Raw genomic sequence first — 25,892 nt, forward strand, 5'->3', positions numbered from 1 at the left:
AGGAAATTGTGAAATAGGTTTTAAAGTCATCATGCATGGCTACATTAAATATAGAATCCTGTGTATTAGACTTCATAATCACTTCCCTTCTTCCGTCATGTGGCCCGAGATGCTGCATTGCTATTTCTTTTCTCAGAAAAAGAATGAAATAGAAATAGATGTCCATTAATAATGTTAGAAACTACACATCTGAATTCTGCAAAAGAAGGTGTAACTGGGACAGGGTATAGGAATGAACAGATTATGAAGAATTATGCTTTATAATATTCTTGCATATCTTTAAATATGGTGAAAAGCAGCTTTCTGTTCAGTAAATTCTCTTTAAACTAGGAATGTTATAGTCCTGAAAAGCTAAAGTAGATTTGTCTGCATCACATAAAAACTCTTAAATTAATCCTCAGCCAAAATCTAACCTTTGGAAGGATAGCTAATGTAGGTTTTACATGGACTGTCATGCATCAACATAGATGGGTGAGATAATATCTTTTATTAAACCTACTTCTGTTGGTGAGAGAGACAAGCTTACAGAGCTCTTCCTCAGGTCTGGCTCAGGGTAATCTTGAAAGCTTGTGTCTCTCACCAACAGAAGATGGTACAGTAAAAGATATTACCGCACTCATCTTGTCTCGGATATCCTGGGCCCAACAAAGCTACAAGAACACTGCATATATCAACATAGTAAATGATTCATCAAGAAATCAGCAGTGAAATACAGTTCTGTACTGTTTGAAGTACAATACATATAGCTGTGGACTACAGTGTGTTAAAAAAATTCATGAATTAAAAAGTCAATTGTTTCTGGCCTTTGTGGTCCATATCTGACTAGCTTTGATCCATGATATATTTTCAGTCAGAACTGTTGTTGGCTTTTAAGGCATCTCACTAGAAATCAGACATATGATGCTCATGCAGCAATCAGAAATGTTAGAGGCAGTGTAGGGACTAGCAGATAGAGCAGAGGCTTGGGAATCAGGAGTCACTGAGTTTAAATACAGACTTTGCCCCTGACTTGCTGTACGTGACTTTGTGCAACTCACTTCACCTCCGCCCCAGTATCCCCCTCTACAAAATAAGAATGATGATACCTACTCCTTTTGAGGATAGTTGGTTAATGTCTGCACAGTGCTTTGAACAAGCAAAGTACTATATAAATATTAAGCATTATCATCATCAGTGTTTGTGATTCAAACAGGTGGCTCCTAGATTCTGGAATACATGTGAATTTCAGACGACTAAGTGAGACACTTTTATTTTAGATGATTTATACTGACAAACTCTTACAGTTTACAAAGCAGGGGGGGTTTTCCAGAAGATGAGATGTGAATTAGCTTTGGATACTGCCCTTAGCTGTGGCACATTATCTGCTCACATGTGCAACGGCACTTTTGCCTTTAACCAGCTGTTGCCAGGTCACTTACATGATAACTTGGCCTCTAACCTCACAGTTCGTCTGAATAGTTGAGGAATACCTGCTGCTATGGAAACAGTACTCAAATGTGCATAAATCATTTCATGTCGCTCTTCCCATGTTTCTGGAGTTTTGGGGCACCACTTCTTAGGTAAACTGAGGTGGGTAATTTTCAGAAGTCTAGTTAATATAGTGAGTTTATTTACACCAAAGAAGGCTTCAGGGCACATCCAGATTATAAGGAAGAGTTAATATAATGTAAAAAAAACCTCCAGGTATATCTGGAATAAGCTTAAAGGAGTCAATGGAGGACACACATCTCAAAGAACCAGTGTGATGGGTTGGTTCAAAGAAACCCCCTTGGGGCTGCCAACTGATGTGCCAAGACTACTTCTGCCCCTGCTTTCCTGCCCTGGCAGCTTGGGACTTCAGTGCCCTGCCTGGTTTGAGCCAGACCCCCTAGCCTGCTGCAAACCCCGACCCAGGTCTGAACCACGTCTCCTAACAGCTGCAGGCTTAACTGAAAGCAGCTTAAGAAGTGTTCCTGTCTTTCACACTCAGATGCCCAACTCCCAATGGGGTCCAAACCTCAAATAAATCAGTTTTATCCTGTATAAAGCTTATACAGGGTAAACTCATAAATTGTTTGCCCTCTATAACACTGATAGAGAGATATGCACAGCTGTTTGCCCCCCCAGGTATTAATACATACTCTGTGTTAATAAGTAAAAAGTGATTTTATTAATAAATACAGAAAGTAGGATTTACGTGGTTCCAAGTAGTAACAGACAGAACAAAGTGAATTACCAAGCAAAACAAAATAGAACACACAAGTCTATGTCAAATACAGTAAGAAAACTGAATGCAGATAAAAACCTCACCCTCAGAGGAATTCCAGTTAGCTTCCTTTTACAGACTAGTCTCCTTCTAGTCTGGGTCCAGCAATCACTCACACCCCCTGTAGTTACTGTCCTTTGTTCCAGTTTCTTTCAGGTATCTCTTGAGCCAGTTGAAGACAAAATGGAGGGGTCTCCCATGGGCTTAAATAGACTCTCTCTTGTACATGGAGACCCCTTCCTCTCCCCTATGCAAAGTCCAGCTCCAAGATGGAGTTTTGGAGTCACCTGGGCAACTCATATGTCCATGCATGACTCAGTTCTTACACGCAGCAGCCACTGTTCACATACTACCTTGAACATCCTCATGTGGATTGGAGCCTTTCAAGATCTATTGTCCATTAAGTGCTTCTTGACTGGGCACTTAACTTGCAAATTCCTTTCTAAAGAAGCTGACCAAATGCCTTACTAAGGCTATTTAAAATCAAACAAGTATACAGCCAATATTCCTAACTTCCAATGCAACGATACATGCAAACAAATAGGATGAATAGATTCAGTAGATCATAACCTTTCCAGAGATATGTTACATGGCATAGGTAGCATAAAACATATTCCAGTTATGTCATATATACATTCATAAGCATATTTCCATAAAGCCTTATGGGGTGCACCGTCACAACCAGTTACTGAACAAGGTGAGTAACCTTTACTACTTCAAGTAGTGTCCCTATGGGTACTCCATTTCAAGAGACTCCCCAGCAGTATCCTCACAGGGAGGAGGGTACTTCAAAATCAAGACTGAAGACAGTAAAGCAAAACCAAGTACTGCATCATACATGATGATGTGGACCAAGGCATAGTTTTTAGAAAAGGTATGCACTGTAGCCCATGTAGCATCTCTGCATATCTCAGAAACTGGAAGGTTCTTGTGTAATGCTGTGGAAACTGCTTGGTAGAGCATGCTATAATACTTTGGGGAAGCAAAGCACCAGCTGCACGATAGCAAGCAGTAGTACAGCCAGAGATCCACCTCGATAGTCTCAGTGAAGAGATCATGGACTCCTCTGACCTTTCTGTGATGGAGACAGAGTCTAGGCGATTTCAAAAATTGCTTATTCCCATCCAGATAAAAAGCCAATGCCTGTCATACATCTAACACAGGAAGGGAAATCTCCTGCTGAGAGAAAAAAAGCAGGGAGGAGGGGGGGAATGGGGAAGGGAAACTGAAACCACTCACAAATAACTACTACTAATTAGAAACACTAAACTAACTAAACAACAACTACAAAACACGGTGAGGCATGCACGAGGTGAATGTGCCAGAGCTCTGTCTCGGCCTAGGCAGTAGGGAAGGAACCAAAAGAGATTCACCCATGCATCTCTATACACGGCACAAGATTGTAGAAAGCATGTGCACAGGCCAAATGGACACTGCTAATAGAAAATCTCCGATCAAGGACTTGAGAGGCGCATGTGCATCTGAAGTGGATCACACATCCCGAAGAAGAACATTTATTACTTGTGATGATGCACAAGCAGGAGTGAATCCAATTTGGCTTTCAATTCAGACTTTTATTTGCAGTGCTAGCAGTTTGGAAATTTTTTTTTTTTAAAATTTGTGACCTGAGCAAATCTGATCTGGAGTCATGGTAATAATAATTAAGCCACAATATTTTTATAAAATAGCTTTTCAGATTAGAGCCACACAAAGTTCAAGGTGGGAGAAGTTTTTCTGGAAAAAGAAATTGAGATAAAAATGGTGAGGTCATTTTTTGACATTAATATAGTTTTAAATATACAGATTTCAACATTAACCTGCAAGTATCTTAGGATACTGCTTCTTAGCTTGTGAGTCTTTATGAAAACTTGCTTTCTCATCTGCATTTGCAATGAAGGTATGTTTTATTAATGCTTTGGGACAGAAGAACTATTATAGCATATTGAAAGAGAGTCATATACCAGGTGAGTAATAGGTGCCTTGTTTTCCAGAGCTGTAATAGGAGTGGAGTTCTTAACTTATAGTGCTTTATGTTACAAGTGAAGTTAAATTAATAGTCTCGCATTGATATTGGAAAAAAATATATAACCATTTCTCCCCCCTCTGGACAGTTTAGCACTCTTTTAGCTGAGATGCTGCAAGTGAAATCAAGTGAAAAATTGCCTATCATTGGTGACTAATCACTGGATATACATTAAGTTAAAGGAATTTCATGTCAAACAATTCACACTTGTGAGGTTTTTTGTTTCCCCCCCAAAATATGGGAATTTTTAGAGCTGTAACAGCCTGATTCAACTCCCACTGAAGTCAATGGGAATTCTGGTATTGACTTCAATGGTAGCTGGATCAAATGCAAGGAAGGAGACAGGTACAATTACAAAGGTATATTATGAAACTTGCATAATACCCTCCTGCTCTACTGGTATGTCTGGACCAAGTCTATACTTATTATTAACCTAATTACTTGAGCAATAAATTCTTTTGTTTGTCTTAATGGGCATCTATACCGCTGTGGGGGTTTGACCTTCATGTCTGACATTACCATTACTATACCTAAATAAATCATGTTTAGGCAAACTTGCCAAACAGGGAATTCACCTTTTATCTGTTTTCTCTAAACAAGACTTCTGCAGAAAAATAAAAGGAGGACTTGTGGCACCTTAGAGACTAACCAATTTATTAGAGCATAAGCTTTCGTGAGCTACAGCTCACTTCTTCAGATGCATATCGTGGAAACTGCAGCAGGCTTTATATATACACAGAGAATATGAAACAATACCTATTCCCACCCCACTGTCCTGCTGGTAATAGCTTATCTAAAGTGATTTCCAGCACAAATCCAGGTTTTCTCACCCTCCACCCCCCCACACAAATTCACTCTCCTGCTGGTGATAGCCCATCCAAAGTGATAACTCTTTACACAATGTGCATGACAATTAAGCTGGGCTATTTCCTGCATAAATCCAGGTTCTCACATCCCCCCCACCCCCATACACACACAAACTCACTCTCCTGCTGGTAATAGCTCATCCAAACTGACCACTCTTCAAGTTAAAATCCAAGTTAAACCAGAACATCTGGGGGGGGGGGGGTAGGAAAAAACAAGAGGAAACAGGCTACCTTGCATAATGACTTAGCCACTCCAAGTCTCTATTTAAGCCTAAATTAATAGTATCCAATTTGCAAATGAATTCCAATTCAGCAGTTTCTCGCTGGAGTCTGGATTTGAAGTTTTTTTGTTTTAAGATAGCGACCTTCATGTCTGTGATCGCGTGACCAGAGAGATTGAAGTGTTCTCCGACTGGTTTATGAATGTTATAATTCTTGACATCTGATTTGTGTCCATTTATTCTTTTACGTAGAGACTGTCCAGTTTGACCAATGTACATGGCAGAGGGGCATTGCTGGCACATGATGGCATATATCACATTGGTGGATGTGCAGGTGAACGAGCCTCTGATAGTGTGGCTGATGTTATTAGGCCCTGTGATGGTGTCCCCTGAATAGATATGTGGGCACAGTTGGCAACGGGCTTTGTTGCAAGGATAAGTTCCTGGGTTAGTGGTTCTGTTGTGTGGTATGTGGTTGTTGGTGAGTATTTGCTTCAGGTTGCGGGGCTGTCTGTAGGCAAGGACTGGCCTGTCTCCCAAGATTTGTGAGAGTGTTGGGTCATCCTTTAGGATAGGTTGTAGATCCTTAATAATGCGTTGGAGGGGTTTTAGTTGGGGGCTGAAGGTGACGGCTAGTGGCGTTCTGTTATTTTCTTTGTTAGGCCTGTCCTGTAGTAGGTAACTTCTGGGAACTCTTCTGGCTCTATCAATCTGTTTCTTTACTTCTGCAGGTGGGTATTGTAGTTGTAAGAAAGCTTGACAGAGATCTTGTAGGTGTTTGTCTCTGTCTGAGGGGTTGGAGCAAATGCGGTTGTATCGCAGAGCTTGGCTGTAGACGATGGATCGTGTGGTGTGGTCAGGGTGAAAGCTGGAGGCATGCAGGTAGGAATAGCGGTCAGTAGGTTTCCGGTATAGGGTGGTGTTTATGTGACCATTGTTTATTAGCACTGTAGTGTCCAGGAAGTGGATCTCTTGTGTGGACTGGACCAGGCTGAGGTTGGTGGTGGGATGGAAATTGTTGAAATCATGGTGGAATTCCTCAAGGGCTTCTTTTCCATGGGTCCAGATGATGAAGATGTCATCAATATAGCGCAAGTAGAGTAGGGGCTTTAGGGGACGAGAGCTGAGGAAGCGTTGTTCTAAATCAGCCATAAAAATGTTGGCATACTGTGGGGCCATGCGGGTACCCATAGCAGTGCCGCTGATCTGAAGGTATACATTGTCCCCAAATGTGAAGTAGTTATGGGTAAGGACAAAGTCACAAAGTTCAGCCACCAGGTTAGCCGTGACATTATCGGGGATAGTGTTCTTGACGGCTTGTAGTCCATCTTTGTGTGGAATGTTGGTGTAGAGGGCTTCTACATCCATAGTGGCCAGGATGGTGTTATCAGGAAGATCACCGATGGATTGTAGTTTCCTCAGGAAGTCAGTGGTGTCTCGAAGGTAGCTGGGAGTGCTGGTAGCGTAGGGCCTGAGGAGGGAGTCTACATAGCCAGACAATCCTGCTGTCAGGGTGCCAATGCCTGAGATGATGGGGCGCCCAGGATTTCCAGGTTTATGGATCTTGGGTAGTAGATAGAATATCCCAGGTCGGGGTTCCAGGGGTGTGTCTGTGCGGATTTGATCTTGTGCTTTTTCAGGAAGTTTCTTGAGCAAATGCTGTAGTTGCTTTTGGTAACTCTCAGTGGGATCAGAGGGTAATGGCTTGTAGAAACTCGTGTTGGAGAGCTGCCGAGCAGCCTCTTGTTCATATTCCGACCTATTCATGACGACAACAGCACCTCCTTTGTCAGCCTTTTTGATTATGATGTCAGAGTTGTTTCTGAGGCTGTGGATGGCATTGCGTTCCGCATGGCTGAGGTTATGGGGCAAGTGATGCTGCTTTTCCACAATTTCAGCCCGTGCACGTCGGCGGAAGCACTCTATGTAGAAGTCCAGTCTGCTGTTTCGACCTTCAGGAGGAGTCCATCTAGAATCCCTCTTTCTGTAGTGTTGGTTGGGAGACCTCTGTGGATTAGTATGCTGTTCAGAGGTATTTTGGAAATATTCCTTGAGTCGGAGACGTCGAAAATAGGATTCTAGGTCACCACAGAACTGTATCATGTTCGTGGGGGTGGAGGGGCAGAAGGAGAGGCCCCGAGATAGAACAGCTCCTTCTGCTGGGCTGAGAGTATAGTTGGATAGGTTAACAATATTGCTAGGTGGGTTGAGGGAACCATTGCTGTGGCCCCTTGTAGCATGTAGTAGTTTAGAAAGTTTAGTGTCCTTTTTCTTTTGTAGAGAAGCAAAGTGTGCGTTGTAAATGGCTTGTCTAGTTTTAGTAAAATCCAGCCACGAGGAAGTTTGTGTGGAAGGTTGGTTTTTTATGAGAGTATCCATTTTTGAGAGCTCATTCTTAATCTTTCCCTGTTTGCTGTAGAGGATGTTGATCAGGTGATTCCGCAGTTTCTTTGAGAGCGTGTGGCATAAGCTGTCAGCATAGTCTGTGTGGTATGTAGATTGTAATGGATTTTTTACCTTCAGTCCTTTTGGTACGATGTCCATCTGTTTGCATTTGGAAAGGAAGATGATGTCTCTCTGTATCTGTACAAGTTTTTTCATGCAGTTGATAGTTGATAGAAAAATAGTAATTCTTCACAGCCTTCTCTATTTAAAGGGCATCATTTATTCACAATTATTGCACAAGTTGAGATACCACAGTCATTTCTGATACTAAATAATTCTCTTATCCTTATGGCACAATGTATCCCCTTATACTTTTAGTATACAAAATAACTGCTGTGTACCTCAAGTAACACTGTATGATAAATGTGGTTTGATATTTACTTTTTAAGTGGTGATAGGTCAGCTTAGAAAATGTTAGTGTAGGTTTGCTAGCCTCTATATGAACTCCTGAACCTGGTCCTAATTTTGAGTGTATTTTGAATTAATAATCACCTGTTTCACAGGTTACATTAAAACGTGTTTGCTCCCATACTAACAGTAGCTTTACAACACTGTTTCCAAAAATTTGATATTGTTCTGACTAAAACGGACCACCTACCTGCCTCAAACTCACCACGAAGAGAAAATATGTTATGACAAGATCGTCTCACAGTTAAGGTGACAGAATAAAAACTCTATAGAATCCCCAAAAATCTGTAAAAGTGCTTGTGTTGGCTTCTCCATTTTTCCCCCTCTTTAAATTTATATTTCAGTTTGCTTGTCAGTGCCCATTGGGATATACACCCCACATTAAGTGAGTGTTATCCTGCATTATACTTACTTTGGGATTTATTCGAAGGAAAACTGTTAAATTATGGTGCTGAATTATTAATGGGCCATATGGGCATCAGGCTTGAGAGATAGGAGCTTAACAAGAGCACAGGAAAACAATATTTTAGATCCTTCCTGCCTCTTCTAATGCATAATCCATAAATTTCCCTACTCTGAGCATGGGAAAAGAACTAAAATATTTAAAATATGGTGGTTGAGGACATTAGGGGGACAATACATTATTTTTTTAAATGTCTCAGATAAATTAGACAATTAATTCAGCTCATCAACAGATTAATTTCTTGCACAGAACTCTTTTAAAGCAACTACATTTGTTAATAGTCTCTAGACTGAGAGAAAGAAGCAGCAAGAGATACAAACCCTCTCATTTCCTGCACAGTTATATGCATATTCCCCATGGATACTCATTGCAACTGTTCTCTCATCAGTGTCATTGTATATATCAGTGTTCAAATAATCTAATAATTTCACATTTGGGGACAATGTATACCTTCAAATCAGCGGCACTGCTATGGGTACCCGCATGGCCCCACAGTATGCCAACATTTTTATGGCGGACTTAGAACAACGCTTCCTCAGCTCTCGTCCCCTAATGCCCCTACTCTACTTGCGCTATATTGATGACATCTTCATCATCTGGACCCATGGAAAAGAAGCCCTTGAGGAATTTCACCATGATTTCAACAATTTCCATCCCACCATCAACCAAGCCTGGTCCAGTCCACACAAGAGATCCACTTCCTGGACACTACAGTACACAAATCTTGGGAGACAGGCCAGTCCTTGCCTACAGACAGCCCCCCAACCTGAAGCAAATACTCACCAGCAACCACACACCACACAACAGAACCACTAACCCAGGAACCTATCCTTGCAACAAAGCCCGTTGCCAACTCTGTCCACATATCTATTCAGGGGACACCATCATAGGGCTTAATCACATCAGCCACACTATCAGAGGCTTGTTCACCTGCACATCTACCAATGTGACATATGCCATCATGTGCCAGCAATGCCCCTCTGCCAAGTACATTGGTCAAACTGTACAGTCTCTACGTAAAAGAATAAATGGACACAAATCAGATGTCAAGATTTATAGCATTCATAAACCAGTTGGAGAACACCTCAATCTCTCTGGTCACTCGATCTCTGACCTAAAGGTCGCAATATTAAAACAAAAAGACTTCAAAAACAGACTCCAACGAGAGACTGCTGAATTGGAATTAATTTGCAAACTGGATACAATTAACTTAGGCTTGAATAGAGACTGGGAATGGATGTGTCATTACACAAAGTAAAACTATTTCCCCATGTTTATCCCCCCTCCCCCTCCCACTCCTGGGACGTTCCTGTTAATTGCTGGAAATGGCCCACCTTGATTATCGCTACAAAAGGTTTTCTACCACCCGCCCCCGCTCTCCTGCTGGTAATAGCTCATCTTAAGTGATCACTCTCTTTACAGTGTGTATAACACCCATTTTTTCATGTTCTGTGTGTATATAAATCTCCTCACTATATTTTCCACTGAATGCATCAGATGAAGTGAGCTGTAGCTCACAAAAGCTTATGCTCAAATAAATTGGTTAGTCTCTGAGGTGCCACTAGTACTCCTTATTATTTCTCTTAAGCACCAGATTTGAAATTGTTCCGACTAAAACTGACCACCTGCATGTGGTGGGGTCCACATTACAGTCAAGCTTCTAGAGCTTTCACAGGCACCGCGATAAAGATAATTCTTAAAAATATTGTATTTCTCAGTCTCTTTCCACTAGCTGTTTTATAGTAGCATCTTGGAAATGCACCTCACATTTCTCCCCATCACATCCTTGCCAGCTTTTAAAGCATGAATGAATGAACGTGGGAGGCAAAGGTCTGGATCTGGGGTGGAGGTGGTGACTGGGTACACCCAGCGGGTATTTGGGGGTGAGAGAAAGTGCATCTTTTGGATCTGCAGGGGAGGAGGCGGCCCTTCTTCAACCCATTGGGGGTTGTGGAGCAAGGAGAGGACATACTTCCTGGAGGCGAAGAGAAGACATCCCTTGGGACTTGAGTGGTAGAGAGACACGCCCAAGGGGAACAGGGACAGAATGACACACTTGAGGTTTGGGGACAGTTCTTCAGATGGTCTCAAAGAAAACGTGTTGCTGTCCCTCTCTTTAGTTTCCCTAAAGGAATTCTAGCACAAGACTCCAACACAACTGAATGTCAAAACCCTCAAAGTTCTTGTACAACTGACCCTGTGTGAAGAATCATCACTACCTATGTTCGAAAAAAACAAATCAATGCAAAAACTAAATTACGAGGGATTGAAACATTTTCTGGGCAAGTTCAGTATTGCCCACGTTCCTATAGTCAGTGGGGAATTCAAACAAAAATAGGTGAATGGCCCATCAATCAGAAACAATTTTAATAGGGCTTTCAATTAATCACAGTTAACTCATGTGATTAACTCAAAAAAATTAATCGCGACTAAAAAAAATTAATTGCAATTAATTCTACTTCTAACAATAGAATACCAACTGAAGTTGATGAAATCAATATTGAAAATGTAGAAAAAACATCCAAAAATATTTAAACTACAATACAGAATACAAAGTGCACAGTGCTCACTTTATATTATTTTTTATTACAAATATATGCTCTGTAAAAATGATAAATAAAAAATAGTATTTTTCAATTCACCTCATACAAGTACTGAAGAGCAATCTTTTTATCGTGAAAGTGGAACTTATAAATGCATATTTTTTTTGGTTACATAACTGCATTCATAACAAAATAGTGTAAAACTTTAGAGCCTACAAGTCCACTCAGTCCTACTTCTTATTCTGATAATCACTAAAACAAACAAGTTTGTTTACATTGACGGGAGATACTGCTGCTTGCTTCTTATTTACAAAGTCACCTGAAAGTGAGAACAGGCGTTCACATGGCACTTTTGTAGCTACTGTTGCAAAGTATTTACATGCCAGATATGCTAAACATTCGTATGGCCCTTCATGCTTTGGCCACCATTCCACAGGACATGCTTCCATGCTGATGATGCTCTTTAAAAAAATAATGCATCAATTAAATTTGTGACTGTACTCCTTGGGGGGAGAATTGTATGTCTCCTGCTCTGTTTTACCCACAATCTGCCATGTATTTCATGTTACAGCAGTCTCGGGTTGACGTCCCAGCACATGTTCGTTTTAAAAACATTTTCACAGCAGATTTGACAAAATGCAAAGAAGGTACTGGTGTGAGATTTCTAAGGATAGCTACAGCACTCAACCCAAGGTTAAGAATCTGAAGTGCTGTCCAAAATCTGAGAGGGACGAGGTGTGGAGCATGCTTTCAGAAGTCTTAAAAGAGCAACACTCTGACATGGAAACTACAGAACCCAAACCACCAGAAAAGAAAATCAACCTTCTGCTGGTAGCATCTGACTCAGATGATGAAAATTAACATGCATCAGTCCGCACTGCTTTGGATCATTATCAAGCAGAACCCATCATCAGCACGGAAGCATGTCCTCTGGAATGGTGTTGGAAGCATGAACGGACATATGAATCTTTAGCACATCTGGCATGTAAATATCTTTGTAACGCCAGCTACAACAGTGCCATGTGAATGCCTGTTCTCACTTTCAGGTGACATTGTAAACAAGAAGCAGGCAGCATTATCTCCTGAAAATTGTAACCAACCTTGTTTGTCTGACTGATTGGCTGACCAAGAAGTAGGGATGAGTGGACTTGTAGGCTCTAAAGTTTTACACTGTTCTATTTTTGGATGCAGTTTTTTTGTGTATATAATTCTACATTTGTAAGTTCAACTTTCATGATAAAGAGATTGCATTACAGTACTTGTCTGAGGTGAATTAAAAAAACAACAACTTTTTTGTTTTTTACAGCGCAAATATTTGTAATAAAAATAAATATAATGTGAGCACTGTATAGTTTGTATTCTGTGTTATAATTGAAATATATTTGAAAATGTAGTAAATATCCAAAAATATTTAAAATAAATGGTATTCTATTGTTGTTTAACAGCGTGATTAATCACAATTAATTTTTTTAATTGCCTGACAGCCCTAAAATTTACTTCATAATTGAGAAGTTGCCTCTGCTTTCTCCTTGCTCTCTCTCAAACTGTCATAAAATCCACATCCTGACCAAGAAACCCACATCACACAAACTTACTTGATGGGTGACCCCTTTTCCATTTCTTCCCCAGCACCTTCCCTCACTCTTGTTGACTCTCCTGTTCATTAAGTCTTCTAGTGGCTACCTCTCCTCTTCACCTGGCCCCTTTAACGAATGCTCCCTCCTCCTTTGTTGTTGCCACTGATGAAAACCTCTAAACAAACCAGGGTTGGGTGGAAAAGGAAGGGTCACTTTCTGACTGAAGATCATTTTAATATTAATAATGGCGCTATTAGTAATTGCCTACAATTAGGAGAAATGGACTGAGGAGAATGTTAAGAAAGAGTGGGTTCAACAGTGTAGGAGTCCTCAGAGCCCAGGTGTGATTACTTGCCGACCTAGGGGCCACGATAGGGAATCCTTAAAAGATGGATGGTGACACAAAACAAGGCCAGTAGAGCAGAGGGCAAAGCAAAGAGGTGGCGCCGGTAAAAATAAACCACAATTAAGCATAGGAGGATATTGATTTCTACCTGGACAAAGACTGTCAAGTCCCCTAGATTCAGGGACGTGTGAAGCCATCCCTCCTGTACTGTTGCTGCTCTAGTTCCTGCCTGCCCAGGCAGCACTGTTTCTGCAGGAGCCATGTTTTCATGGGCCTCCACCCAGAACTGCGCAAACCCTGCTCCTTCTCTAAGAGAAGTGCAAGTGTCAAGCTGAACCATCAGGTAGGGCCTGCATGCCTCAATATGCAGCTGCTCCCAGGGTCCTTTCCTGTCCCAAATATATGCAGAGTTCTGACCCTCTGCAGCTTCAGTGGTTGGAAAGGGCCATTTCCAGCGTGGGTGATATCTGTTGTGGCCAGTGTCCTGTTACCTCTCCCACCACCCATAGTACCATATTCCTGGCCTGCTTGCTCTACAGATGCAGAAGAGGAAGGGATGTGCCTGAAAAAAGAGCGTATGCCTGAATTTTTAAGCACCACTTTCTTCTAGGTTTGAGTCAGACTCCTCATGTTATGGTGATGTGGAGGGTGTTGTCTTTTTTTAAATAACTGAATATTTACTGAATGGACTTTTCACAATGCAGAAAAGCATTTACACTTATTCATAGTGTTGATTATATTGTTTTCTGAGGTCCCAGTTACACTCAATTTATTGCTGATCTCCTAATACCAAGCATTCATTTAAAACATAAATGCCTTTTCAATTATCAAAGCTATTGTCAAAGAGTTCCCGCTTGAACTTCCATTGAACTTAGAGTATTAAAACATATTTAGCCCAATGGAGGCTATAAGGTACACTTTCAGGGGCATATTACAAAAACAATGATCAAAAAATAGCTTCCAGAAATGAAACTATGTTGAAATGTTCTTACTGCTCTGATATTGTATCTAACAAACTAAGGTAAAGTTATCCTAGAAACCAGGCAGATAAAGCCACTCTGTTCAGTTATGACCACAGTTTGCATTAATGAGACATACATGCAGAACATTTTGAAAAATCGATTTTAATGCCAGATATCACTGATTTATCTCACATAAATAACTGGGAGAATGTTTCATTTCCCCCAGTAATCCTTTGTCCAGTTTGATAAAGTGTTCTTCTGGAACATTACACTGGGGTCTGATTGTGGCTGGGCTCTGCACGGGTGCACAAAAGAGGTGTAAGTAAAGGCATTGCACCTCCTTGTGCTCCCATTGGGGTGATGCATGTCTGCATTGCTCCCAGAACAAGCCTACGGACAAAAATCAGAACAAATCCCCTGCTCAGGTTTCAAGTATGCAGAGCTGTGTACAGTAATGAGAAATTATCCTGATTCCTTCAGTAGTAAAGAGAGGAATAAAACAGAAAACAGAACAAAAATCTATTAAAAATCAATGCTTTTAAAAACATGCCCAATTTGTTTCTGCAGGTGCAATAGCCAAAACTAGCATTAGCAATATAGTTTTTATTGATTCAGAGAGAGCAATGAGTAACATGTTATTGATTGATTGTTAGATTTCTGCAGCACTAAATGGAGTAGGAGAGATGTGGTTCTGCTCCTGTTCTCATTGAAACCTTTGGCAAAACCCCCATTGTCTTATTTAAACACAGATGGTCTTTTCCTGAAGAAATTAGTGCATGTGGCCTTGCAAGGCTGGCAAGCCCCATGAGCGCACATGTACTGGCTGCAGAGCAAGTCAAATTAACAAGAGTAAAAGCTGGCCTGCTGCATGAGGGGAAGAACTACACCTAGCTTGGGAATGAGTAGTTTATGTAAATGATTTCACTATTGTGTCTTCCATATCCACTGCTGGTGTTAAGCAGCCTGAAAGAATTGCTTCAGAGCAAGACTTGTAAGTAGTTCTGAGGGTGACTTAGAGAAAGGGGAGAGGATCAGGTCCAAGACTGGTATTTTTGTCAGTGGGAAAATAAAGAAATTACCTTGAGATGCGGGTGAGGGCCTTTCCCATCTCTCAGTCATTGTTGTATGAGGGCTTGAGGCCCCACCTTTGCACAGCTACTATGTAAGGCATCTTCCTCTTCCCCACCCCATGTTTATAGCATATGGGAGGAGATTCAAGAAGGATATTGATAAATTGGAGAGCGTCCAAAGCAGAGCCACAAGAATGGTTACAGTATTGGAAAACATGGCTTTATAGTGATACTCAAGAGCTCAATTGATTTAGTTTTAACAAAGGGAAAGTGAAGGGGTGATTAGATTATAGTCTGTAAGTATCTACATGAGGAACAAATATTTGATCATAGGCCCTTCAGTCTAGCTGAAAAAAGTATAACAGTCCAATGTCTGGAAATTAAAGCTTGACAAATTCAGACTGGAAATAAGGCATAAATTTTTAAAAGTGAGTATAATTAACGATTGGAGTGATTTATCAAGGATCTTGGTGGATTCTCCATTGCCGGGAATTTTAAAATCAAGATTGGATGTTTTTCTAAAAGATGCGCTCTAGAAATTATTCTGGGGAAGTTTTATGGCCTGTGTTATGCGGGAGCTCAAGCTAGATGATCACAATGGTCCCTTCTGGCCTTGGAATCTGTTAGCCCTGTGGCTTCCTCCTAGTGGAGCTCCATTGTAGACTGTCAGCCAAGGACATTACTTAGGCCCATTCAGAGTTCAGGCCTTTTAAATGTCTTCACACTCTGACTGACAGTTGGACAGGGAAGAACCCATCTCTGCATAGGACATTGCAAGGTGCAATTAATATGATTGGTCTTATCCTCAAATCTGTAAATTCATCCTCAGCACTGTTCAGGCCTAATTGGCTGTGTAAGACCAAGTTCAGCAATTTTGCTCCCCATTCTGAGGAATTACCCAACTGAATAGCAAAGCTGGTTGGTCACACAGGAATGGAGAAAATAAATTGAGGGCACACTTCTTTGTGAGGTGCATAGCAGGCACTCATAGGTGCCACATCCTGAAACTCTTGAAAGGAATATGCCTCCCTCTGGGGCAGTCCAGCCAGAGAATGCCCAGTACTATGGGCCATGCCTGAATGGCACAACAAAAGCACTAAGTGTTTGCTAAAAAGCTGTCAGCAAGACTCAGTACTACAGCAAAAATGGCAAGGTAGAATAGGTGTGTGCCTGAACCTTCGGAAGAAACTTTGAACGTATTATAGTGTGCGCTAAGCTGTCAAGTTAAAAACAACTCCGAGTTTAACGACTGTTTTTTGGGGTGATCTGTAGGCAGAAAGCAAAAAAGCACCCAGTGCGTAGTCTGATTTATCAGCTCACAGCATCTAAAATAAAGCAAGTCAAAGATCGTGAAACCCTTCTATGGACCCAATTATTCAGTCTGCTAAACAAAGAATTCCATTGCCTGTTAACACATCCTGAAATGTGAAACAAAAGGTATAACAGATATGCTGCTCCCATCTCTAATTTTAGATGTAGTTCTCCAGACAAGGTGTTCCTTAACACGTATTCATTGCAAAGTGACAATAGAGAGGCAAAGTGAAATGAAAACCCCATGACTCCCTGGAGAAGTAAAACACGTTTCTCACTGGTGGTTTTCTTTTTTCTTTGGGTAAATAAAGGCACCACAGGGCAGACAGACGTTATTATAGAAGTGTATGGATTGCCAAGTTGCAGTTCAGCACAGAAAGATTGCACTATTATGTGGCATATATTGTGGTAGAGGAAAAGTATGGTAGGAGGTTGGGTTCGGGTAGAGGATGGGAGAGAATCACCATTATTTTCATCAAAGGTGGGTAAGGGGTGTTCTGGTTTATGGGAAGATCCAGCTTGCATATGAAGACTAGCACAGACTGGAAATGAGGGATTCTTTCATATAAAACAAAATGATAGCAATTACTTAGGAGGCCTGGCTTTAGAGACTAATGCAAGTTTGTCATGGGTGGAGAACTAAGGAGTTGATATACACAGAAATTTTTAACATCCTAAAGATAGCAAGGATGGCGGCCAATTCCACTTTGAAGAAAACCGTTAAATGCAAGACACATGAACCAAAACAACATAAGCAGTAACAACAAAACCATCAGGAATATAAAATAGGAATTAAACATTGTGCATTTATCCAGTATGCCTTGGTGCTGCCAAATCAAAAGCTATTCATGCCAATTTTTTTAAAAGGATGTATGCTGTTGACCTATAGAAAATATTGGGGGGGGGGAAGAAGGTATGGTGGTGATGTCAAGGTGGAAAAGGCAGCCACCAGGAGGGAAGTAATGGGCACAGAAGAGGAGGTGAGCCACCAGGCCAGAAAGGTAACAAAAATTCCTAAGTTTTGTGGGGGTGGTGGAAGGAATTGAGGGCATGGGTGGAGGGAGGCACCACCAAGGGAAAAAGCAGGTGAGTCCTCAGGGAAAGAGGGAAAGGCGGAAACAGAGGAGTGAAATGAAGAGGCTTAGGAATACTCACGTGCTCTGGTTCCAAAATTCCCCAGAATGTGAGGTGGTTTGGTTCTGAGAGTTTGGACTGAGTCCATCTTTATAATAATACTTAGCACATATTATAGTATCTTCAAAGCCCTAGAGAATGGCAATTAATCCTAACACCTACCCTGTGAGGTATGTTAGTAACTATTATTATTCCCAGGAAGGGGGGAAATAAGACCTCTAATGTAATTGTAAAAGTGTCTATGCTGGCTGCTAAGTGGTGTTTGAAAGCATGTTAGCCAATTCAGTTTTTAAAAAGCACCTTTTCCCCCCTAGTTGTAGACAGGCCCAAGAGAGCCAGATTCTGTTCAGTTACACTGGCCTTGATTTAATGAACCCAATCACACAAGCACTTCACAACACACAGGTTAAAACTGAAAAAAAAAAAAACCCCACAAAAAACACAAAACCAAAAGGAAACTGTCAAACACAATCACAGATTTTACGTAAGCAAAGATGGTGATGAGCAGGAGGAAATTAAACTGCATTAATTAATGTTTGTAAAGTTCTTTGGGAATTGCGAGCCTCAGTCAAAACGTGCTACAGAAATATAAAGAGTTATTATTTGCTACACGCCTGTTCTCTGACCCATTCTTTATCTGCTAGATCCTTGTTACTATCAACTGGTGGAGAGACATGGTACAGAAGCAGCTCTTGCCTAGACTGGAAAGATGTGACACTGCAGTGGAGCTGGTTATGAATGAGTGGGACTGTTTCTGCTTGCAGTATATATGCTGAACTGGTTTTTCGTGATTTGCACATTACGTAAAATACCTTGAAGGAAGAAATGGACGGCTACAATGCACCTGGGGAAAACTCAAGACTAGTACACATATACAGACACAGTAATAATAGCCTTGCAAGAAAGAAAATGCTGAACAACTGGTCTGATATCAGAACTTTACTTTTCTGTAAAAACACAGATAATTTGAATTTTTTAAAGTGCTATTGATTTGAAGCCTGATTTTCTGAGGCGTTGAGCAACTGCCTGCCCCTCTGGCACCAGCTGGAGCTGTAAGTGCTTACTGTTTCTGAAAAATCAGAAATCTTTACATGTTCATGAACAAGAAACATATTACACTTATTAGAATTTTCCCCTATGTATTTTAAATATTTTAATTAGTAGCAAATAAATGACAGGGATTGAGGTGCTAAGTGGCGAAGAATGAGCTCAATGGGCAGCAATGGAGAATCTCCAAACCACCAATGAACTGAAGCCCAAACTACTCAAAGGACACCTAACAAGCTTCAAACATCTAATTAAACAGTTGCCAAGTTAAAAAGACATCAATGACTCCCCTGGCTTATTTAGAGGAGAAAGGTGATGCTAAAATGGTACAGCTGTTATTTGTCAAAAAAATTCTGATCATGAGATGGTGCAAATGTTCACTCAAAAACAATTCTAGTTTCTGGAAATTCAACACCTGACCTGCTTTGGGTACTGCTCCATGTCAGTCCCATTCGCCGGAGCACAAGAAGGCTAATAGTTTTTTCTTTCGTATACACACACAACTGACTTATTGACCTCTTCAATGAAGAATGAAGAGCGAATGAGAGAATGATCTGGGAGACACAATTTAATGCATCAGGCAGAAAAGCTGAGCATTACTTTAAAATATGCTCATTCTTTAATATATTATGAGAAACTCAAGAAAAAAAAATACATATAGAACACATGGCATCTTTAGGCAGCCTTATATAGCTAATTCCCCCATTATGCTGGAAACAGTGATTGCAGTGCACCGATTCTTGTCGTGTCCTAAAGTGCTGGAATTCTAGCATAATACCCAGGAACAAATCTGGATGATCATTAACTGACATGGACTCTCTCTCATATATATTATATATAATGTCTTTCTGCTCTACACCTCCCTCCCATAAGCAAATAAGGACATTTGATATGTTTCTTATTACAGCTGCCAGACCAAGCTGGCTCAAAAGTGAGATCTCCCCACACACTCTGCTTAATGGAGACAGCACATTTAGGAAAGCAATTCTGAAGACTATATAGGAATGGGGAACTCACTCCAGGGATATGACAAGATGGCCAATAAGTACCTCTCAAAGTTTGCACAACTTCCTCTATGTGTTAAAGAGCTATGCCTTTTAGGGTTGTATGAGCCCCCATGGGAAACGTACAACTAATCTAAGTTATTTAATTACAGTTTAGGGTTGTTTTCAGTCTCAACATTTTTTGATATTGCCCTAAGTTACCAAAAACTAAGTCCCTTCAGTGTTTAAACTAGGGGAAGTGGAGAGTAAAGAGCTACGTGCAGTCTTTTTCCTTGTTTTTACCCAGGCCACTAATAGTAAGAGATGGGGGTTTGCCTTACTATACTTTAAATCTGAGCCTTGTGTCTTTTCATACTTCAAAACTGCTGATCACAAATGGAAATTTTCAGTATGGGCATGGGTACCATTGACTTCAAATGGGACCAGAGTTAGGCAAATGCTGAATACTTTTGAAAATTGCAGTGTACAAATGTAAATGATTTGTATATACTTTTGTTATAATTAAATATATAAAGTTATTTAGGATAGTGGTTAGCTAGAAAGTCTGATTATATATTTACAGGTACTCCTGACATTTGAATTGGTACCTAAAATTATCCTTCATTTGTAATTGCATCTTTGACTATACCAATACAAGAATAAGCATCAAAAATAAGTACCAAGAATTATGATTTTCATCCTTTCCCATATTATGATTGTAAACAATCAGATTTACTCCAGAACTCCTCGAAATGAGATTGCTCAACTCCTTCTTCCTAAACAAGTTTTAAATAAAATAAGGCAAAAAAATGTAATGCTGCTAAAATTGTACAAAATCTGGTTTCCTGATGGAGACACAGTTTTAATCATGAATTTATCTGGCAAGCTTTAATGATTCTGTATGTTAATCAATAAGGTGACTAAATTGTATTTCAACCTTTTCCGTGTTCTGTAAATTACTATTTAAGTAGTCTACAAGAAAAATCAGTCCTGTTGCTTGTATCATATTTGGTTTACTTACTCGTACATTGTTTTTTTACACAGACACTCATAAAATTTGAGCAAGAAAATTGAATAAGATTATAAGCATCAACAGAACAAACTCTCATTGGTTGACTATCCCCTGAGGCAGGGGTGGATTAAGACTAGTTGGGGCTTGGATCCATAATAAATTTTAGAGAGCCCCGCAAAAATTTCAAACCACACACTTAATTTTGCCACAGCTTTTTTCTGAAATACTCCTCACTTTTGACACAATAATAGAGTCACAGAACTGGAAGGGACCTCGAGAGGTCACCTATTCCAATCCCCTGCACTTGTGGCGACACTCAAGGGTACGTCTTCACTACCCACCGGATTGGCGGGTAGTGATCGATCTATTGGGGATCGATTTATTGCGTCTCATCTAGAAGCGATAAATCAATCCCCAAATCGATGCCTGTACTCCACCTCGGCAGGAGGAGTAAGCATAGTCAACGGGGGAGCCACCGCAGTCGACTCACTGCTGTGAGGAGAACCAGGTAAGTCAAACTAAGATACTTCGACTTCAGCTATGTGAATAGCATAGCTGAAGTTGCATACCTTAGTTCGGACCCCCCCCCCCCCCAGTGTAGCCCAGGCCTAATTATCTAGACCATTCCTGACAGGTGTTTGTCTAACCTGCTCTTAAAAATCTCCAAAGATAGAGATTCCACAACCTCCTTAAGCAATTTATTCCAGTGCTTAATCACCATGACAGTTAAACCTCCCTTGGTGCAATTTAAACCCATTGCTACTTCAACTATCCTCAGAGGTTAAGAAAACAATTTTTTCCTCCTCCTTGTAACAACCTTTTACATATCTTTTACATACTTGAAAACAGTTATGACAATATGACATTCCTTGCTTGCCATCTGCTAAGCATGATCTCAGTGACAGATGTCTAAAATTATAGTAATTCATTTGGTTCCTACAGTAATACAATAGGGTTCAGTGGAATTACTCTGGATTAATACCATTATAAATGGGACCAGCATCTAGCCCAGTGAGAGTCACTGGCTTGGCAGCTCCTTGGAAATGATGCTTCCTTGACTGCTAGGAGTTGTACATGGCTATAGTTTACCATCATAAATCTAGGTTCATATCTGCAGTGTCACTACTCATGCTAAGGTTACATACAGATGTCAAGCCAAATTCTTCATTCGTTACACTGGTATAAATCTAGAGAAACCCCACTGACTTCACTGGAGTTTCTCTGAATTACTCTGGGTTTTTTCTGTTGCTTCTTGCTTCTGGCTCCCCCGCACACCCACCCCACCACCTCCTAAAATTCCTTTAGTGCTAACATTTTTCAGGATTGCTCTCAGCCCAAAGGTGAATTCTGGAGGGGGAGGAAGGTGGGAGGAAGGGGTGGAAAGAGAGAAACCTGGCCCAAGTCTGGCCACTAACTCCCTGCTAGGAACAGGAATACCCCACTTCTAACAGGAGGGCACTATCCTGTCTCTTGCACTCATGGTACCATACCAGAGAATCAAAGACCCTTAGGGAGAGAGAAGGGTGCCTGACCAAGTGAAAAGGACTGAGGTAGTCAAAGACAACCTTAATTAATGAAGAATACTAGATTATGCCTATGTTTTGCTATCAGAGATAGCAGAAATGGGTTCAACTAGCAGTGGTGGATATTTAAAAACAGAGGTTAAAATTGTAAACATATCTAATGCCAGAGAAAAAGCAGGGAAAGCGGAGTATTGTGGGTACAGCATAGCCTTGCTGTGAAGCAGATGTCTGCAAAGTACTGCAGCAAGTTTCATTTAAGTAGGCTTGATTAAATAGCTCTCAGACTCAAAAAAAAAAAAAGGCATTGGGAACTGCAAGCAAAAAAGGGACACCACCAGGATAACTGGGCTTTTCAGAGAAAGGTACCCAACGCCATTGGGTTAGGTAAGTGCAGAGGTAACAGCTGTGATTTCAGAACATAAGGGAAAGGGAATAACTAAATATAGAACTTAGAAACAAATCAGCACTCAAGGAATGAGAGGTTGGATAAGGGTGAGATATGGTAGGCCTTTCAGCAGATAAAAAAGATAAACTCTATTTGGTGTATGCATTTTGCTGTGACGCTGGGAGCATCTTTCCCAGACCTGATGAAGAGCTTTGTATGGCTCCAACAGAAGTTGGTCCAATAAAATATATTACCTCACCCACCTTGTCTCTCTAACATTATTTGGGAGCAGGTGTCCTTGGCAGCACAGAACACTGTAGGTGATGAGCCACAAGCCACTTAAGAATATAGAAAACCACACTGAACAAAAACGAGGCAAAGACTTGTATAGCAGCAAGGAATTTCTCTCTCTCTCTCACACACACAGGAATATAAAATACAATCTGTATGCAATATTGTCAAGTTAACATTCCTGTAGGATCCTTGACTTTTGAATGTCTTGGGTTTTTGAATAATTAGTTTTTCAGACCTAGTATTGCATTATTGTAATTTTTTCCATTTAATTTCTATAGTATGTTTTAAAGAAGAAAAAAGGAACCAAGGGTGAGAAAAAAAATAAGAGGTGAATGAGAGAATATTAATCTCCAGTGAGCAGTATCATTAACCTGTCTTTGGAGATATTATATGGCAATCACTTCCTCAACATATGGGGCAGCTTCACTGCCCGTGTTAAAGATAGACAGAAGGCCAAATTATTTTTTCACTGGTATAAATCAAGAGAAATCCCATTGTATTCACGGGAGTTTCCTCTGGATTTTCCACTGATGCTTTCTGTTGCTTCTGACTCCCCCCCCCCAAAAAATTCCTTTCATCCTGAGATTTTCTAGGATTGTTTTCTGCTCAAAGGTAATTTTTTGGGGAGGTGCGGTGGGGGGGAGGGGGAAATCTTATCAAGATCTATTTAGTAGTTCTTTTTCAATTATGAACTTCAAATTATGTTTCTTTCCAGTTATTAGAAAATTTTTCTTTTGGATATGGATAGCTCAGAAATGGTTTTACTTTCAAAGCTGAAATTCTCTATGGGGCTAAATTAGGGATAGTCTCTTAGTTCAGCTTCAGGTGGGGAACTATTTTTCTGCATTACCTAAAAACTCCACTCTATACCTCTTATCCTGTAACCATTTAAGTACATGAATACCTGTACATACTTGAGTACACATGTTCAACTCAATGGGACTATCCACATGTATAAAACTACGCAAGTATATAAGTATTCCTAGGAATGGGGCCTTTTATTGTTCTATTATACACTTTAAATTGTCTTTTACAGTTCTGGTTATCCTCTGCTAAGACATCTGTTTTAGTTCATGGTGTCAGGTTTTCTTTTTGATTTAGTTTATTCCTTGATCCCATCATAGCAGTATTTTCCTCGAAGCTTCAGAAACATTAATACAAAAAAAAGCACCGTCTCCCAAGTAACCTACAGCAACCCTGTAGCAGTCAATGTATCTCAGCTTTCTTTCTTGCACTTTGGCTAAGCAGATTTCTGAAGCAGATAGAATCTGCAGCACAAGTAGCTGCAGCCATGCATGTAAAAATATTGTGTGTCCTCTCATTACAAAGACCGGCTTATTTCCCTGACACATGTAAAAAAACGTTTATACAATAAGTGAGGGTTAAACCTGAGGTTTGGGGGTTTTCTAGAAGGAAAGCAGAGCATATTTATCCTCAGTGCCTTTTGCTGGTTTAGACAAACCCAGCCCTGTCTAGTCTTTTATTGGTTTTGAAAGCTGTTACACCTGATCGGTCAGTTTACCTGTTTGAGTCAGTGGAATTTTAAAGACAATGAAATGCAGCTGAGTACTAGCCAGCATACACCAGATTTAAGCTGGTCTGAAGTAGCAGAGACTGCCTATTTAAAAGCTTCTTGGCACAATCAAGATCTATTTTGGAGGAGCATCTCTTCAAACAAAACTGCTTTAGGAACTTGTTGTCTTGCCTTGTCTCAGACGGAAATATGGCCAGTAGTGCACTTCAGATTGTTGGACTGGTAGTTGGAGGCATTGGCTTAGTTGGGACTTTTGCAATCACTGGCATGCCTCAATGGAGAGTAACTGCCTTCATTGAAAACAACATTATAGTATTTGAGACCATTTGGGAAGGACTATGGATGCACTGCATCAGACAAGCCAACATCAGGATGCAGTGCAAAGTCTACGACTCCCTCTTGGCACTCTCACCTGATCTACAGGCATCCAGAGGACTGATGTGTTCTGCTTCAGCACTCTCATTTCTTGCTTTCATAATAGCCATTATGGGCATGAAGTGCACACAGTGCACTGGGAACAACAAGCAAACCAAGGGTCACATTCTGCTGGCAGCTGGAGTCCTCTTCATCCTATCTGGTATTGTTGTGTTCATCCCAGTGTGTTGGGTTGCCAATACCATCATCAGAGACTTCTACAATCCAGTTGTCAATGTAGCACAAAAACGAGAACTTGGGGAGGCCCTCTACATAGGCTGGGTATCTGCATTCTGTCTCATCTCCGGGGGAGCAATATTCTGTTGCTTCTGCCGTTGTAATGAGAAAGCCAGAAACTACAGGTTCTCCGCGCCTTCACATCATACATCTTACAAAACTCATCATATGCAAAGGAAAACTGAAAGCTCATATTCCAAAAGTCAGTATGTCTAGCTGCTTCTTGGTCTTTTAGCTCAGCAAGTCAGTCGTTGTGAACGGACTTCAGTGTTCACATTGAACTACAAGTAGGTCAGAGGAAACTTTATTTGTATTTCATACCTTAACTATAGTAGCCATCCTTAAATTCATAGACTATGGTTAAATCTATGAACTCTATCATAGCTAATACTGCAACACAGACAGACAATGTATTATGAAGTTTTATCATGGGGGGGACGGGGGGAGAAATCACACCTTTATCTTTTTAGGTGTTTTAAAGTTTCAATTTGCTTTAAAAATATTTAGCATCCATGTAAAAGTGAATGTTTAATTTCTTTTTAATAGTTATTTGGAACAGGTTTTGTGTTTATTTGGGGGATATGTTTCATATGGCAAATATTACAAAGGGGCTTAAATTAATCTATTGTGATATAAAATACAGATGGATTGCTGGAAAGAAATGGAGCAAACCCATTTTTTTCTGGACATAGGGGAATAAGGCTGAATAAGAATAATAAAGTACTTGTTTAAAAGAACAACAATAGCGAAGGGATTAATACATTGTAAATGAAGGGTAATGTGAAGAATTAGCTCAGCAGTGAGAGGGAGGTCAAAATGTTTGAAAAATGTCCCTTATTTCAGAATGAA

General features: G+C 40.5%; 1 protein-coding gene across 1 annotated transcript; it reads left to right on the top strand.

Moving 5' to 3' along the window:
* Nucleotides 1-24,581: 24,581 nt before the first annotated feature.
* On the top strand, nt 24,582-25,259 carry LOC140905376 (claudin-8-like). Its single transcript, XM_073328593.1, has one exon. It carries the CDS (start codon nt 24,582-24,584, stop codon nt 25,257-25,259), a length of 678 nt encoding a protein of 225 aa, XP_073184694.1.
* Nucleotides 25,260-25,892: the final 633 nt, after the last annotated feature.

This window comes from Lepidochelys kempii, chromosome 1 (genome assembly GCF_965140265.1).
Source record: "Lepidochelys kempii isolate rLepKem1 chromosome 1, rLepKem1.hap2, whole genome shotgun sequence".
Lineage (NCBI taxonomy): Eukaryota > Metazoa > Chordata > Testudines > Cheloniidae > Lepidochelys > Lepidochelys kempii.